The sequence below is a fragment of the Podarcis gaigeae genome (assembly GCF_964106915.1).
Source record: "Podarcis gaigeae genome assembly, chromosome: 3".
NCBI lineage: Eukaryota > Metazoa > Chordata > Lepidosauria > Squamata > Lacertidae > Podarcis > Podarcis gaigeae.
Genome location: NC_139680.1, coordinates 37,178,993 through 37,193,490, shown reverse-complemented (window position 1 = coordinate 37,193,490; position 14,498 = coordinate 37,178,993). Strand labels below are relative to the sequence as shown.

Below are 14,498 nucleotides of genomic sequence, written 5' to 3'. Positions count from 1 at the left end.
CAAAGTTGGCCTGATGGGTTATAAAGATTTAGCCTGTTGGGCCACGGAATTTCCCCACCCTGCGCTAAGCTACAGCTTGGATAGTTCTGCTATCCAACAGGAATAAAAAACAGCAGGGTGGAGCCAAGAGCAAAGCAGCCAAGAGCTGCTCCCTGGGAGCCTGTATATTGGCACCATCCTGCTAAGCCACAGCACACCCATAGTTTTGCTGAACACGATACACAAAGTTGTCTAGTGCAGTGTTTCCCAACCTTGTGCCTCCAGATGTTTTTGGCCTACAACTCCCATCATCCCTGACCACTGGTCTTGCTAGCTAGGGATGATGGGAGTTGTAGGCCAAAAACATCTGGAGGCACAAGGTTGGGAAACACTGGTCTAGTGTCTAGTATTCTGAATTAAGGAGTAATGCACCAAAATTACCAAGCCATTCTTGTACTAGCACCTGTCTAACAAATTGTTTAAAGTGGATAATAACGCCAAAAAGCAATCTTGAAAACAAATACAATATGGCAGGATTTACAGTCCTGCTGGTGTAATTAATTCCTCCTAACTGCAGCAATAGCTCCCTAGCAATCAGTATCACAGCACCTCCTGCATAACTGGTTTTACTATTATTATTATTATTATTATTATTATTATTATTATTATTATTATTATTATTAATTCTATTGACATTATATGCATAACCAGGTTTTAATCCTAAGAAGTTGCTCCTCTCTGTAGCACCCTCCCCTCATGAGGAGAAAAATGTATATTCATTCTCACCTGAGAAAGGTTCCACTGGGCTTGCTGATTTTGCTGTATACCATATTTCTGTGGTGGGGCTACGTGCCCCACCATTGGTCCTTGGGGTCCAACGTTTTGAGGAAGTCCCAAACCAGCAGTTTGTGTAGTGACAGAAAAACCATTAGGTATTCCCATGCCCACCATCATGCCTGTGTTCTGTCCTATGACAGGCACCGATTGCCCCATCATGGTTCCCATCATTGCAGGGGCTGCAGGTACAGATACAGGTACAGGCACTCCCATGGCTGGAAAACCTTGAAAATGAGCTGGTGGTTGTGCAGTAAAGGGAATAGGTTGTGGTCCCATGAATACACCTGTATTAGGCAAAATGGAAGAGGAAAGGAGTAAATTCCATTATGTCAGCAAAGTTTTAAGTTCTAAAAACAAAACCTGCTTTTGTTAAATGTGCCAACCAAACTTCCGTTACGTCAGGCAAAAAACAAAACTGATATCCAGTAGCTGCTTTACTTAAATCATTCTTAATTTCATTTCCTGATTTGTAGACTACCTTTGAGGGCTCAATTGTCCCTTCAAGACAGTGTACAAATAGTGTTAAGATCTACATGTGGGCTCAATGAATGTTGGCAAGGAATCTATTTAATGACAAACCCACAATCCTTAGACATTTAAGGTGGCTGGGGTATAACAAGAAGCATGGGTGCAAAAATCCAAGCACCTAGCTGTCAGTAGTAGCTAAAGTTAGGCCTGGTGATCTTGTGGTTGTGTCACTGAAGGAGATAGGAAGCAGGCTTTCCCTGAAGCTGCTGCCACCTTTTGCTCCTCCTCTATTCTCTTACAAGCTAGGATAGCTCCCTCACCCCACAACACTCTGGGCTACCTGCAGAGGCAAGGCACTGGCAGGCTACTCCTTTGCTCCCGCTCCACCCGCCTGGCTTTACCCCATGAACAGCAGCTCCTAAAGAGAAACCAAGAACTGGGCAATGACAGAATCTGATGACTGCTACTCTCCTGAGACCTGGGAAAGAGCCTAAGGTGGATTATGGGATTTGTTATGGTTTCTGGTTTAGGCTTACAGCAAGAGTGGGGAAACTCCAGTCTGCAGGCTGACTTGTGCAGAAAGCAGGCATGAAGTCACTGCCCATCAACGAATAGGTGGTGACCAAGCCTGCTGATCACTTGGACAGGAGGGTGGCTCTGTCCACAAGGGTAAGGGGGGATAAGAATTTGGCCCTCTGGCCAGATCAGGTTCCCCACCTCTGGGTTTAGAGGGTAATTTTCTCTTCCACCTTTCCTTCTTATTTTTGCCCTCAAATCCAACTTTACACACCCCTCCACAGTCTTTTACTTTCCCACTCAAGCTATTTACTTCTTATACTCATTCCCCCCCCCCCCATTTCCAACAGCATTTCAGGGAAGGAGACCTTAAATTGCAGTCAAAGCTTCCTGGAATGCAGCCCCAGAGCCTTTTCAATAGCAGAGACCAGCTCTGGCAGATATGTTTCTATAACAGTAATAATAATAGTAACCCTGATAAAACCATTAATGATTGTGAGCATACTGAAGATCATGAGGAGTAGCTACTCAGGGGCAAAGAAGTACAAAGGAAGCAGCGAGAAGAACAGCACCAAGAAGAACCCTCCTCTGAATAGAAGCCTCCTCTTCTCCAAATTGACTCCTAACCTTTTCTGTGAATAGCTGTAGCCTTCAAATTACAATGCTCAGTTTTGAATAATTTCCTTCTTTAGGCCTCCTGCTTGATGTTAGTTTTTTAATGATAAAAAGGGGGAAATAAATCCCATTTGTCACTAATACACACTTTTTGCTGCAGGGAGAGAGCGTGAGAGCCCCAACCATGTGTTCTAGGCACAACTTTTAATTAAGACATTTAGAAATAAATTTGAAAACCAATTACCTGGAGCATTTTGCTGCGGAATAGTACCTGTACCATACAATGACAGGATGGAGTCTTTGGAGAGCAGTTTCTTTGCTGATTCTTCTGATTTTGTTTGTTCAGTGAACAGATCAAGATCTCCAGATGCAGCAGATAAGGTAGCAGCTGCAGTGTTAGTGGAAGCAGTCTGGGAAGAAAGTCAAATGAGATTACTGAAAACTATTATCAGCAAATACATTAGCTAAAGGGCCATGTGTTTTCAAACAGAATGTATTAGTAACCAAACTTTCCAATTACAAGCATCCCCAAAATTTGTAAGTACTGTAAAGGAAAATGTCCTAACGTTGCAAAAAACCCCACTAAAGAACAAATGCTTGCATATGTATAACACAATACTAATTATTTACCAATGATTCCTTTGGGCAAGTTACAATGACATACCGTATATCATGACAAATAATCCAGAACTTTACGCAACATGAACAAAAGTACAACAGCTACATGTTTTTATACAGCAAATTTATTACCTATGGCTAGCATGTAAAATTTATGTCTTCCACATGTATATATGCACATCTGGGAACCTTGACTGGCCCAGGATCATCAGATGTGTACACACAGTTGTTTGAAGATGCACATACATGCTCCTGTTTCACAGTTTATGTGGTGCAGCACCACTGTATATACATAGCAAATATTTGCCAACATAAACATACACACAGTATGAAGATTTCATTATCTGTCCATCTGTTTTTAAATAAAAAGCTTACAAAGAAATTGCACAAAGATTGTCTCTTGCAGAATTTGTTCTACTTGTGATGCATACATACATTACAACTGTTCATCATCTCTATTCTAGTCCCAGATTCTTGGTGGGTTTATTCTCCTTTACTTCTTAGTTGCCTCCATGTAACATTGTACAAACTGCAAATAAGGTATTTGCTTGGCTGCATTACATGCAAACACTTTCCCAGGAGAAAACACCATCAGATAAACTTCATTTTGGTTTGCTTATAATTTTTCTCAAGTAATCTAAAGAAAGTAGTGATCAGATGAAGCAATTTCGTATGATAAGAAATACTGAGCAGAACTACTGTCATAGATCTATTACTTTCAACTAATTCAAGGCAAGGTTACGAGAACTGCGTAAGGTAAGTTTTGGAAGCTGCCAGTTTTAATTTTAGGGTCACTGCTTAAGAACAAGATTTTTGAAAAAGATCTCAAGTGGTTTGTGAAGCTTAGATTCTTAAAGGCTTCAACTGTGTTTTAAAAGCAGGATAAATTTTGTATTGCCCCGTGTTCCGCACAGTGCATAAAGGTCACAGCTTGAATGGTTCAGTAGTCTTTGTAAGGAAGAACTGCACCTTTAGAAACTAGAAATTCTCACATTTTTTATGACCTCAGTGAACCATGAAGAAAAGCATCTCTTCCATAAATCTTAGTATGTCTGTAAGAATGGCACCTCTGAAAAGAAATGCAAGTAACTAATCAACCAACCAACCAACCAACCAGAAACAGGAGGTAGCGTGGTTAATGTGTCAACCTAGGACCCAGGAGACCCAGGTTCAAATCTCCTAGTGATGTTGGCCCAGCTGCTATCCCAAGCCTGTGGGGAAACCGTGTATGCTACTTTGCTCATTTATCTATTTAATTTTGAACATTTCTTACTGACTTTTCATTATACAGTGACTTCAGAGCTGTAGCTTAAATAAGTTCCAATCAAGGTATGCAGGTCAGAACGAGCCAACTAAAAATTCAATACTGGGATCAGATTCCAATAAATGTTTGGACGAATAACAAGGTCATCAGCTGGCAACTACCACTTTTTTTAAAAAAGTAGGTGCCCACCATATCACAGAGGGGAGGGAGTTCCAAAATGCTTTCTCCCTGGGGCTCAGCACATAGAGAGGTTGGAACAACAGCCATGGGTGGCATGCATGGGTAACAGGTGGTGGGATGAATGCTCACCCTCTACCCAATTTGGGCCCTCATACAGAAAAGAGCTATTCATATCCAGTTTCATTGGAAGGGGAAAAGACTATTGCTATGGGTGGACTCAGGACTAGTATAATGTAACTGAAAAACTCCTACTGCTGGAAAGCTCTCTCCAGGCAAATTTCTAAAGTCTCACCACTCACAACTGAAACATTATGATTGTGCAGTGATTCAAAATATACAAAAGTGCTCTTGTCTGAAGTGGTTTCACACCTTCAAGTCATCTGATATATATTAATATTTGAGGAAGCAGTCTACAGTCCACAAAAGTTTATGCCATAATAAAAGTTGTTAACCTTTCATGCGCCACAAGAGTCTGCTCTAGTACTGGAACAAGTTCAAATGTTTCACTTGTCATATGTAAGAGTATCTAAAATAACCTGAGCACTACACAGCAAAAGGAGAAAGAGAAGTCCATGCTTGAAGGGCTACAATCTGCCCGTCTGCAAGAGAATGGGGCACAGAAAGAACAGAAAAGGAGAAGAGAACAAGCCAAGGTTATATATCACTTAGATAGCACTTCACCTTCCTAAAAATGGAAAGTAGTTGATGGAAAAATTACTTTTAAAAAATGTCATGGGGCTGGATTTAACTAACTTGTTCTGCTAGCGGAAGAACTCCTGTTAATGCAATGGGGCTCCCCCCCCCCTTTGCCCTGCCTCCCTAAATTCAACTTTGGAGGGTCAGGAGAAACCTCAGTGTCTAGGGCAAGGAGAGGAGAGGTAGTTCCATCAGCAAGAGCATTTCTCCTTGCCTGATGGAAAAATCTTAGTACTTTGCTGAATTCCACTCAAAGTGTTTTGTTCTGTTCTTTGTAAAGATAAGGTAAGGAACTTAAGTCTCAGAGCACAGTAACAGAAAGCATTACATGCACAAAATGAGTTAGCATAAGAAAGAGCAAGCAGTGAACAGGAAGACCATGAATATCACGGAAAAAGGAATTAAGCTGTTACCCTGAAGAGTTTTCAGTTTTTAATGAGACAACATCAAGAAGACAGAACAACAGTGATGCATGGTTAGTGTGTTGGACTAGGGCAGGGATGTCCAAAGTCTGTTTTAGGGACCTAATCTGGCCTGCCAGTCGATTTAATCCGGCACCCTTGGCAGTATATGTCCTGGGGTGAAATCCTTAAAAAAAAAAGCTCAACAACGTTTGGGCACCCCTGGACTAGGGCCTGGGTTCAAATCCCCACTCATCTTTGAAGCTCACTGGGTGACCCTGGGCTAGCCACTGTCTCTCAAACTACTCTACTTCACAAGGCTCTTTTGAGAATAAAATAGGAAGTGTGAGAACCATGTATGAGATGCTTGGGAGGAAATGTGGGCTAAAGATGTGATAATAATATCACAAAAGGAAAATAAACACCCTTAATCAAATAACAAAAAGGAGACATGGGCAGCACACCTGAGCACTCCCACTTTTCAGTTCACTAATCACAAACAATTAAAAATGCAGGTTAGAACCATGCCAGAGTCATAGATCAATACATCTACAAAACCATTAAGAGATCAGCTGGACTAACTAGGCCTCTGCACACTTTAAAGGGAAAGAATTTTCATTGCCAAAATGTGCCACTAAACCTTAATGAGCCTCATAACAGTGAGCCTCTGTTGAAACCATCTAGTTATCACTAGTCTGGAAGCTACTGAGAGAGTTAACACCAAGTCTTAATAGATGATATATTGTGCCTTTATACTATTATGCATATTTCTAATCAGGTCACTGGACTCCACTCAGCATTGTGCTCCAGGCAAAGCCTTGTTAAATCCCCCAGGGATGTTCATAAACATGAAAGGTTGGTTATTTATATCAATGATGCTCATCCCAGAGCTATGGAAGTCTGAAGCATAATACCTCTAAACATAAAAGATGAATGATAGCTGTAATGGTTGAACAGCCCAGACAGACCAAACATCTAGAAAATGTATCTAAACCTTTAAAAAAAACACCACCCTAAGACTAAATATTAGCTTTCCACTCCACAGAGATATTATAGCACTTAGTGAGCTACAAGATGCCTCATACTATAATGTTTGGAAAGAAATTACGCAAGGTATTGGTACTCATATTAATAGCATGCTATTGATGAGGCCAGCTGCTGAAGTGCAATAAAATATGGAATGCATGAGTAAAATTGAGCTCTCTTCTTAAATTGAGGGGCTACATAACACTGGCTTTCCTATGGCCAGTTTCTTTTCCCACTGCTGTTTCAAATGTGAATAACTTCTTTCTTATGCTAACACCTGGCGTGGGCTTATAAACTGTGTGTCTATAACCAACGCAAGTTTCACTGCCTGCCAATCTCTCTAGTAAGAAGATGAAAGTGATTTTAACGGGACAGCTGATACAAGTCATCTTTATATTTTTAGGCAGGCTTGTCATTTCTAATGTAAACATCTCAATCAACAAGAAATTTTAAAAAGGGCTAGGCATGCTAACTTTTGCTGCTTACCTGAGCAGGAGGTATAGAAGTGGCTGGCAATGGGTTAGAGATCATTGGGCCAAATATATCCAGGTCATCATTCAATACAGCAGCAGGAGTTGTGATGCTTCCATTTGTAACGGAGGAATCGGCAGGGCCATCTTAAATGACAGTGTTTTAAAAGGAAAAACGTTAAACCAATTTTTTGATAATTGTAAAGTATGTACAAAGCAAGCCGTTGCTTAAAGGGATCCTGTGTTGGTAGAAATACCCAAGCATTCATAGCACTGAATCCAGGCTCCTCTAGTATTCTGCCAGCTCGTTGTAATTTAAAAGCTACAACATGCCAACGTAATTAGCAAAATTTGAACGCATTAAAACACAGCCTGAGGCCAACCTAATGGCATCTAAGCTGGTTTAACAGAATTACACATTTCTACAAGCTGCCTAAAGCACTGTTGGTTACCAGCACTGTAACTTTTAAAATAGAAATCCTTCTCATAAGTAACCAAACCCTTTGGACGTAAGCACTGCAATAATTGGCTATATAAATTTTAAGTCTGGAAAAGATAACTACTAAATACATAGGTTGTAAGTTCTTGAGTCAGGATTCATAGCTTATAAATCAAGCCAACAAATACATTGCTGCAACAGATAAAAGACCCTGCAGTCTCTCTCAGCCATTGTTCAACTGCTTAGCTATTCTTACAGCCAAAGAACCTCCTTGCACACCTCCCTCTCATTAACGACAATGGAAGAAAGATCTCTTTCTTCCTTGCAACATTATTCCCAGTATCTTCAAGGGAAAGGCTATACTTATTAAAAAGGGAAAAGAGCTACAAAGTTTAAACTTCTTCACATTCTCAACATCTTCCTTCAAATCAGACCAGCACTGTCTGATACATTCTGAAACTATTTTTCTTGATTAACTCAGGTTTATGACCTACCATCAAGGCTTCCCTGCCCTCCATCTGAATCGATAAAAGTATCTTCCATTGTGTGTGCACTTAATTTTTAAGTTTGTGTAGCTGCAATATGACATAGTACAGCTCTTTATTAACACCATTATTCTGAAGTCCAAAAATAGTATCTAGGGTGCCCAAAGAACTACAAGTACATACTGCTTAACAGATGCCTAGTCTACAATGGAGAACGGAGGACAAAGTCTACAGTTTCTAGATAGGTGGCCAAGAAGGATAGTATACACATCCTATTTTGTATCTCCACATGATTTGAGTCAAGTATTTCAACATATATAGAGTAGAGCCTTTATAATATATTTTCGTTCTCAATGAACAAGCCCTTCAGTGGCAAATGAACAGCACATTTAAGCAGTCACTGGGGTATTTTTGCTCACTTCATTCTTCTCTTGTTATGAAAGTAAATGCAAAAGCACTATTGCAACTGTACACTAGGGATTCTACACTGAAGTCAGGCAATCAGAGTTCTGGTTCCCATAGCAACTGTAAATGTGCCACATTTATATACTTATTAACCCATAAAGATTAACACCTACTGATAACATGGAATTTGAGGGGAGGAGGTAAATGTATCACAGCTGTACAAACCACAACAATTTCCTTAACACTGGTATTTTTTTATATTTCAAGCATAGCCTCCACAATAACAGCAATTCTTTATCAAGTACTAACAAGCTACCTTCCCAATGCTTCCTCTGAGGAAAATAAAGCTTTTGGGTTGGCACAAGATCTGACAGCTTCCTTTTGTCACATTCTGTGAATAGTGGCATAAGAAGTGACCACAGGTGCTGCTAATCATATTTAGCGAAGGGATACTCAAGGCAGAAATCAAGCATCTAGCCAGCTCCAGAATAATCTTTGAATATGTTTTTGGTTTCCCAATTCTTATGTTCTGGAGCAGAACCATCATCATCATCATCATTTTGGCCATCCATTTCTAACTGGTGATCCTTAATGAAAACACATTTCTTTCTCAGAATGATTTATATTTTGGAGTTGCTAAAGCTAAGGATAAAGAGATAAGATAGTAAGATCATGCAAGGAATTTTTATATAGTCATTACAATACAGAAGCATACCTATTCATCTTACTCCTAACCTTTTCTAGTTCTAGCAAGGAAAATAACTTAAAGATGGCAAAATTAAAGCTAAACCAAAACCTGATTTTCAAAACAAGTTCGGGCAACTATGAGTATGAGTAAACAGGGGTAGAAGGGTTTTTTCCCCTTTCCATTTTAATTTCTGTAAGCCATTCGGGAAACATGTTTTTGCTGAACAGCTGCAAATCTATAAATTTATAAAATGTACACCTGACAAGAAGCCCGTTCAGAAGTTACATACGAAGTCAAAATCTCAATCCGGTAAGTGTGTCTTGGACACACACACAGACATACACAATCTACCACTTGCTCCTCACTTTATTTTACTACAGGGAGAAAGTAATCTAGGCTTTACCTTGCAGTTCACTACGATATGAGTAATGGCAGATGTTTGGGGGGGGGGAGAACCTAAAAATGTTTCAAGAGACAAAGTCAGGGACGACACATCTACAGATACCTGAACCTACTTATACCTTATGAGTACAGGGTATTGGAGATAACCTAGCAGCTGCTTTGGTTTCTGCACCAAACTCTCCCTTGCTACATACAGCTCTAGCTGCTGTGTTTTATGCTGATTTTAGCTGTCTGTTTTTTAAAAAAACAAAAACCTGGGCTTTGCGATTTATTATTCAGTTTTAAAGGGTTTTATTGTAAATTGTCTTCTGTATTTTACTGTCTATGTAAACTGCCCAGAGAACTTCTTTATTATTAATGCTGCATTCCCAGAATTGCAGCAGAGGAGAATAAGCTGCACCAAAAAATCTCAAGGGATATATTGCTTATCCAGAAAGCTTCCAGGCAAGGTATTGTTTCTGAGGTGGGTAAATGACACTAAGCATGATAGGCATCCTCTGAAATGGCTGGCTAGCTTATTTGATTAGCAGTCATATTCTAATATCTATTGAACTGCTTTCTGCTCTTCTTGTAATTGAAGGTTAATAAGGTTACATATTTCACTTGTTTTCAATAAGCATCTTCCTTATCTTCCATCATTCTTATGATAAATTTGAAGTGAAAGAGCATAGTAATTTACTTATGCCCCCACAGAAAGGTTGGGACTATCCATTTTAATGTTAATACACTGTGATGGTTACTTCAACATGTGCAACCATCCATACTCATCTCTTGTTTTTTGTGTAGTACATCTAACTGGTAAATGATGCATCAAATGGCAAACGAGTTTTGCTTCTTTTTGCAAATTCAACCTTTCAACATGATGGAAAAGCTAATACTTAAACATTCTGCAGTGTTGCAAAACATCTCACAATATAAGGTGTGCCATTTTTAGAAAGTAGAAGAAAGGGAGTTATCTGCAAATTGGAAAACCCAGGTCTGCTATTCTTCGAATCATAGAATTGTAGAGTTGAAAGGGACCCCGAGGGTCACCACTACAGATCTATCATTTCACTTATTTTTATATACAGTGGCGCCCCGCAAGACAAATGCCTCGCAAGACGAAAAACCCGCAAGACGAAAGGGTTTTCCGTTTTTTGAGGCACTTCGCAAGACGAATTTCCCTATGGGCTTGCTTCGCAAGAAGAAAGCCCATAGGGAAATCTCCGGGGACCTCTTTTAAATGCTGGCGGTGGGGAGCAAAGCCTTCCCCCCCCCTCCAGCCTTCAGAAGAGGTCCAGGAAGGCCGGCGGGGGCCGAAAGGCTTTGCTCCCCACCGCCAGCATTTTAAAAGCAGTCCGGGATAGCAGGGAAGCGCTTCCCGCTATCCTGGACGGCTTTTGAAGGCAGGCGGGGGGAGCAAAGACTTTTGCTCCCCCGCCGGCCTTCAGAAGAGGTCCAGGACCTCTTCTGAAGGCGGGCGGGGGGTGAAAGTCTTTGCTTCCCCCTGCCTGCCTTCCCGGGAGAGCGGAGAAACGCAGCGTGTTTCTCCGCTGTCCCGGACAGCTTTTGAAGGCAGGCAGAGGGGAAGCAAAGGAGGGGAAGCAAAGGAGAAGTCCTCCGCTGTCCCGGGGCGATTTTTAAATGCTGGCGGGCGGCAGCGAAGCCTTCGCTGCCGCCCGCCAGCATTTTAAAATGCTGTCCCGGGGTTTTTTAAAATGCTGGGGGTGGGAAGAAAAGCCCTTGTCCCCCCCCCAGCCTTCAGAAGAGGTCGGGGGACAGACTGTCCCAGACCTGGTCTGAAGGCGGTTTCCATAGGAACGCATTAATTGATTTTTAATGCATTCCTATGGGAAACCGTGCTTCGCAAGACGAAAAACTCGCAAGACGAAAAAACTTGCGGAACGAATTAATTTCGTCTTGCGAGGCACCACTGTATTCATAATGAAATGACAATTATTTGTCTGTAGTTATATTTTAAAAAGGATGCTGAGTCGGAAAAGAACCAAGATGCACTGTTCACTGAGGTGCATGACTTAGCAGTTGGCAAGGTGTGTAGTTCTGCACAGGGAGACCACCACAATCATTCTGGCAAAGCACCTAACTATGAAACACATTGATAAACATGCTATATTTATAACTATCCTCTTAGAATGTAAGACCGTTAGTACTCAAGAGAACGTGATTTACCTGTACCCAGGGTTTATGGTCCATCTATTCACCCCTGTGCAATAAAACAGAACTCCCCTGGAGTTCTTCGGCCACTGAGGTGATATTTATATACGGATGTAACAAGGCCAAAATTCTAACAATGCAGCAGCTTCTAGAGTACCTTTATACTTGTAATGCATGAATGCACTTCTCGTAATGATCCACAGCAGAAGAGGAAGTGCAGACAGGCAAGGATGGCAAAGAGTACCAGTAACAGGTAAGTGATGCCTTTGCTGTACACAGGCACAAGGGGAGTAAGTTGCTGCTCTTCAGAATAAGGCAGAAAAGCCTAACCAACAAGTGAGGACTGCTTCCCTGAACTGCTAAGGGATTAGGAGCTGTTTAAATTCCATAACTGCGATGATCAATCCTCAACTGCAAACTGAAGCTCTGGGAGGGGAATCAGCCCCCTTAACAAACAACAGTTCTTAGGATTCCTTGGATGGAAGCTTGACTGTTTAAAGTGGTATGATAGTGCTTTCATTGTGTAGTAAAGATGGGGCCTAAGCTGTTGGATCAACTGGATTTGGACAGAAGAGCCACATTTCTGAGATACTAACTTCTCCTCCAAAACTGCTATATTATATAAACTTATTAAGATTTCTTTGTATGTTTGCAGAAGCCATTTAACCATGTTATATTATTAGTTCAACCGGAAGTTTATTTACAGAAAGTGTTTTAGAGGAACAGGATTCTTTAGTCAAACTACAGTCGTACCTTGGTTGTTGAACACCTTGGTACTCGTCTGTTTTGGCTCCTGAACACCACAACCCCAGAAGTGAGTGTTCCAGTTTGCAAATGTTCTGTGGAAGCTGAACGTTCGACGCGGCTTCTGCGGCTTTCGATTAAGTGCTTTTGATTCCTGCAGCCAATCGGAAGCTGCGGCTTGGTTTTCTAACGTTTTCGGAAGTCGAACAGACTTCCGGAACGGATTCCATTCAACAATCAAGGTAAGGCTGTACTGTACTTAAAATGCATCAGACTTGTTGAAATGAAACAGGCTAACCTATCCTCTTGGTGCAGCCCAGCCAGAAATGTTTGAAACTTGCTTTGTACATTTCCATCAATGTGCTGCTCAATAAAAATATGCAATCTTAGCCACCTTTATTGTCACTTGCTTTCTCCTGTGGTATTTCATACTTCAGTCTATCACAGGACTCAAGACTCTAAGCTCCTACACTAGAAGAGGCATTAGTTACACAATTAAGATATGGCAAGGTAACAGAGGTTATTCAGACTGGTTAAACTTGGTCTGATCTACTCTAAAAAATAATATCCCATGAATGCTAGACTAGTTTGAACAAAAGCAAGCATTTGACATGTAAACAGTTGCTTTTTCAAGGTAAAAATTTAAGTAAAGCCCAAATGTAGTGAAAAAAGGGGATAATCCCTAATTCAACAGTAAACCTGCACAGAAATGACTGAATACACAGCAGCACTGGAGTACCATTCAAACAAAATAAAAGTGAAGGAAGAATATGTAAACAGGTTTGGATTAAGTAAGTACTCAGGCAGAATTGTTTCTGATTAGGCTCCACATTGAAGAGCTGGCTTGGGAATGATAGGATTTAGGTTATGCTAGACTTCTGAAAATGTTGGCCAACGTCTGGGACTTTGAGCAGTTTATCATGAAGGAATTAATTATAAAATGTTTTGAATATGGTAAGATAGGAGAAACTCTGGACATTCCATAAGAAGAAAACTGTCACCTTGCACAAGTTTCTAGAAGCATGATTTTGCCAAGGGATTCTGTTTTTATTATTTTCTGAAAAGCACATGCCATCTCACCTCACAATTAGCTACTTAAATTCAATAATTTCAAAAATACAGTGGTACCTCAGGTTAAGAACTTAATTCGTTCTGGAGTCTGTTCTTAACCTGAAACTGTTCTTAACTTGAGGTACCCCCCTTTAGCTAATGGGGCCTCCCGCTGCTGCTGCTGCTACGCCACCACCAGGCGATTTCTGGTCTCATCTTGAAGCAACGTTCTTAACCTGAGAACTATTTCTGGGTTAGCAGAGTCTGTAATCTGAAGTGTCTGTAACCTGAAACTTCTGTAACCCGAGGTGCCACTGTAATTGGGAGGGAGCTGCCATTTAAGAAATCGAATTACAAAGGGCAGGCAAAATTAGTTGCATGGGTATTTAGGATGGGGGCATACAACAGAACCTGTACAAGGTTCACTTGGATATTAGAAAGGTTTGTAGTTCAATAAAACAAGACTATTTTTAAACAACAGATTTTTTTTAAAAAAGCTTGAGCTCACAGTCCTTTGAAGATCACTTTGATAGCTTCTCACTCCCTAAGGAGCTCATGACTTATAGTTTAGTAGACGGCACAGATCTGCTTCAGTTTTTCTCTCTAAGTAAATTAGCAGACTACAACACCATTTACAGATTAACCAACAATGTTTTCCAGCATGTGGGGGGGGGGGGGACACCTTTAATTATTGCAGCATAGGTCTTGCCATTTTTCTGCAATGCAAAACAAAGAATTAACTACTTACCAAGTCCCAAGAGATCGACAGTGGATTCTGGAACTTTCTTAGGACTTGCTTTAAGTTCCAGTTGTTGATCCTCTTTCTTTGGAAGCTTTATTTTGTAAGAAAAGGAAAAGATAATTAAGATTCTTATAGAAACCAAAATATAATGAATAACTGACCTCATCCAATCTCACGTTTCATTTGAACCTCTTATTTTTAAAATTAGTGTCACTAGCATGTACAGGAGGTGGTTTGGTGAAAAATATGACAAAATATAATGTTTCGTTGCAGTGTTTGAGCTAGTGTTATAATGGCACATTTCCAAGTAATCAAAATA

The 14,498-nt window shown here is 40.6% G+C and overlaps 1 protein-coding gene across 2 annotated transcripts in view; it reads right to left on the bottom strand.

The window, feature by feature from the left end:
* SMAP1 (small ArfGAP 1) overlaps positions 1-14,498 on the bottom strand; it is a 78,806-nt gene that overhangs the window by 2,885 nt on the left and 61,423 nt on the right. For both annotated transcript variants that reach the window (XM_083730687.1, XM_083730686.1), the window contains 4 exons: positions 14,186-14,270; positions 7,087-7,217; positions 2,660-2,825; positions 766-1,100 (listed from right to left, as the gene is read on the bottom strand). In XM_083730687.1, coding sequence (XP_083586813.1) covers positions 766-1,100; positions 2,660-2,825; positions 7,087-7,217; positions 14,186-14,270 — 717 coding nt within the window. The remainder of the gene's footprint in view (positions 1-765; positions 1,101-2,659; positions 2,826-7,086; positions 7,218-14,185; positions 14,271-14,498) is intronic.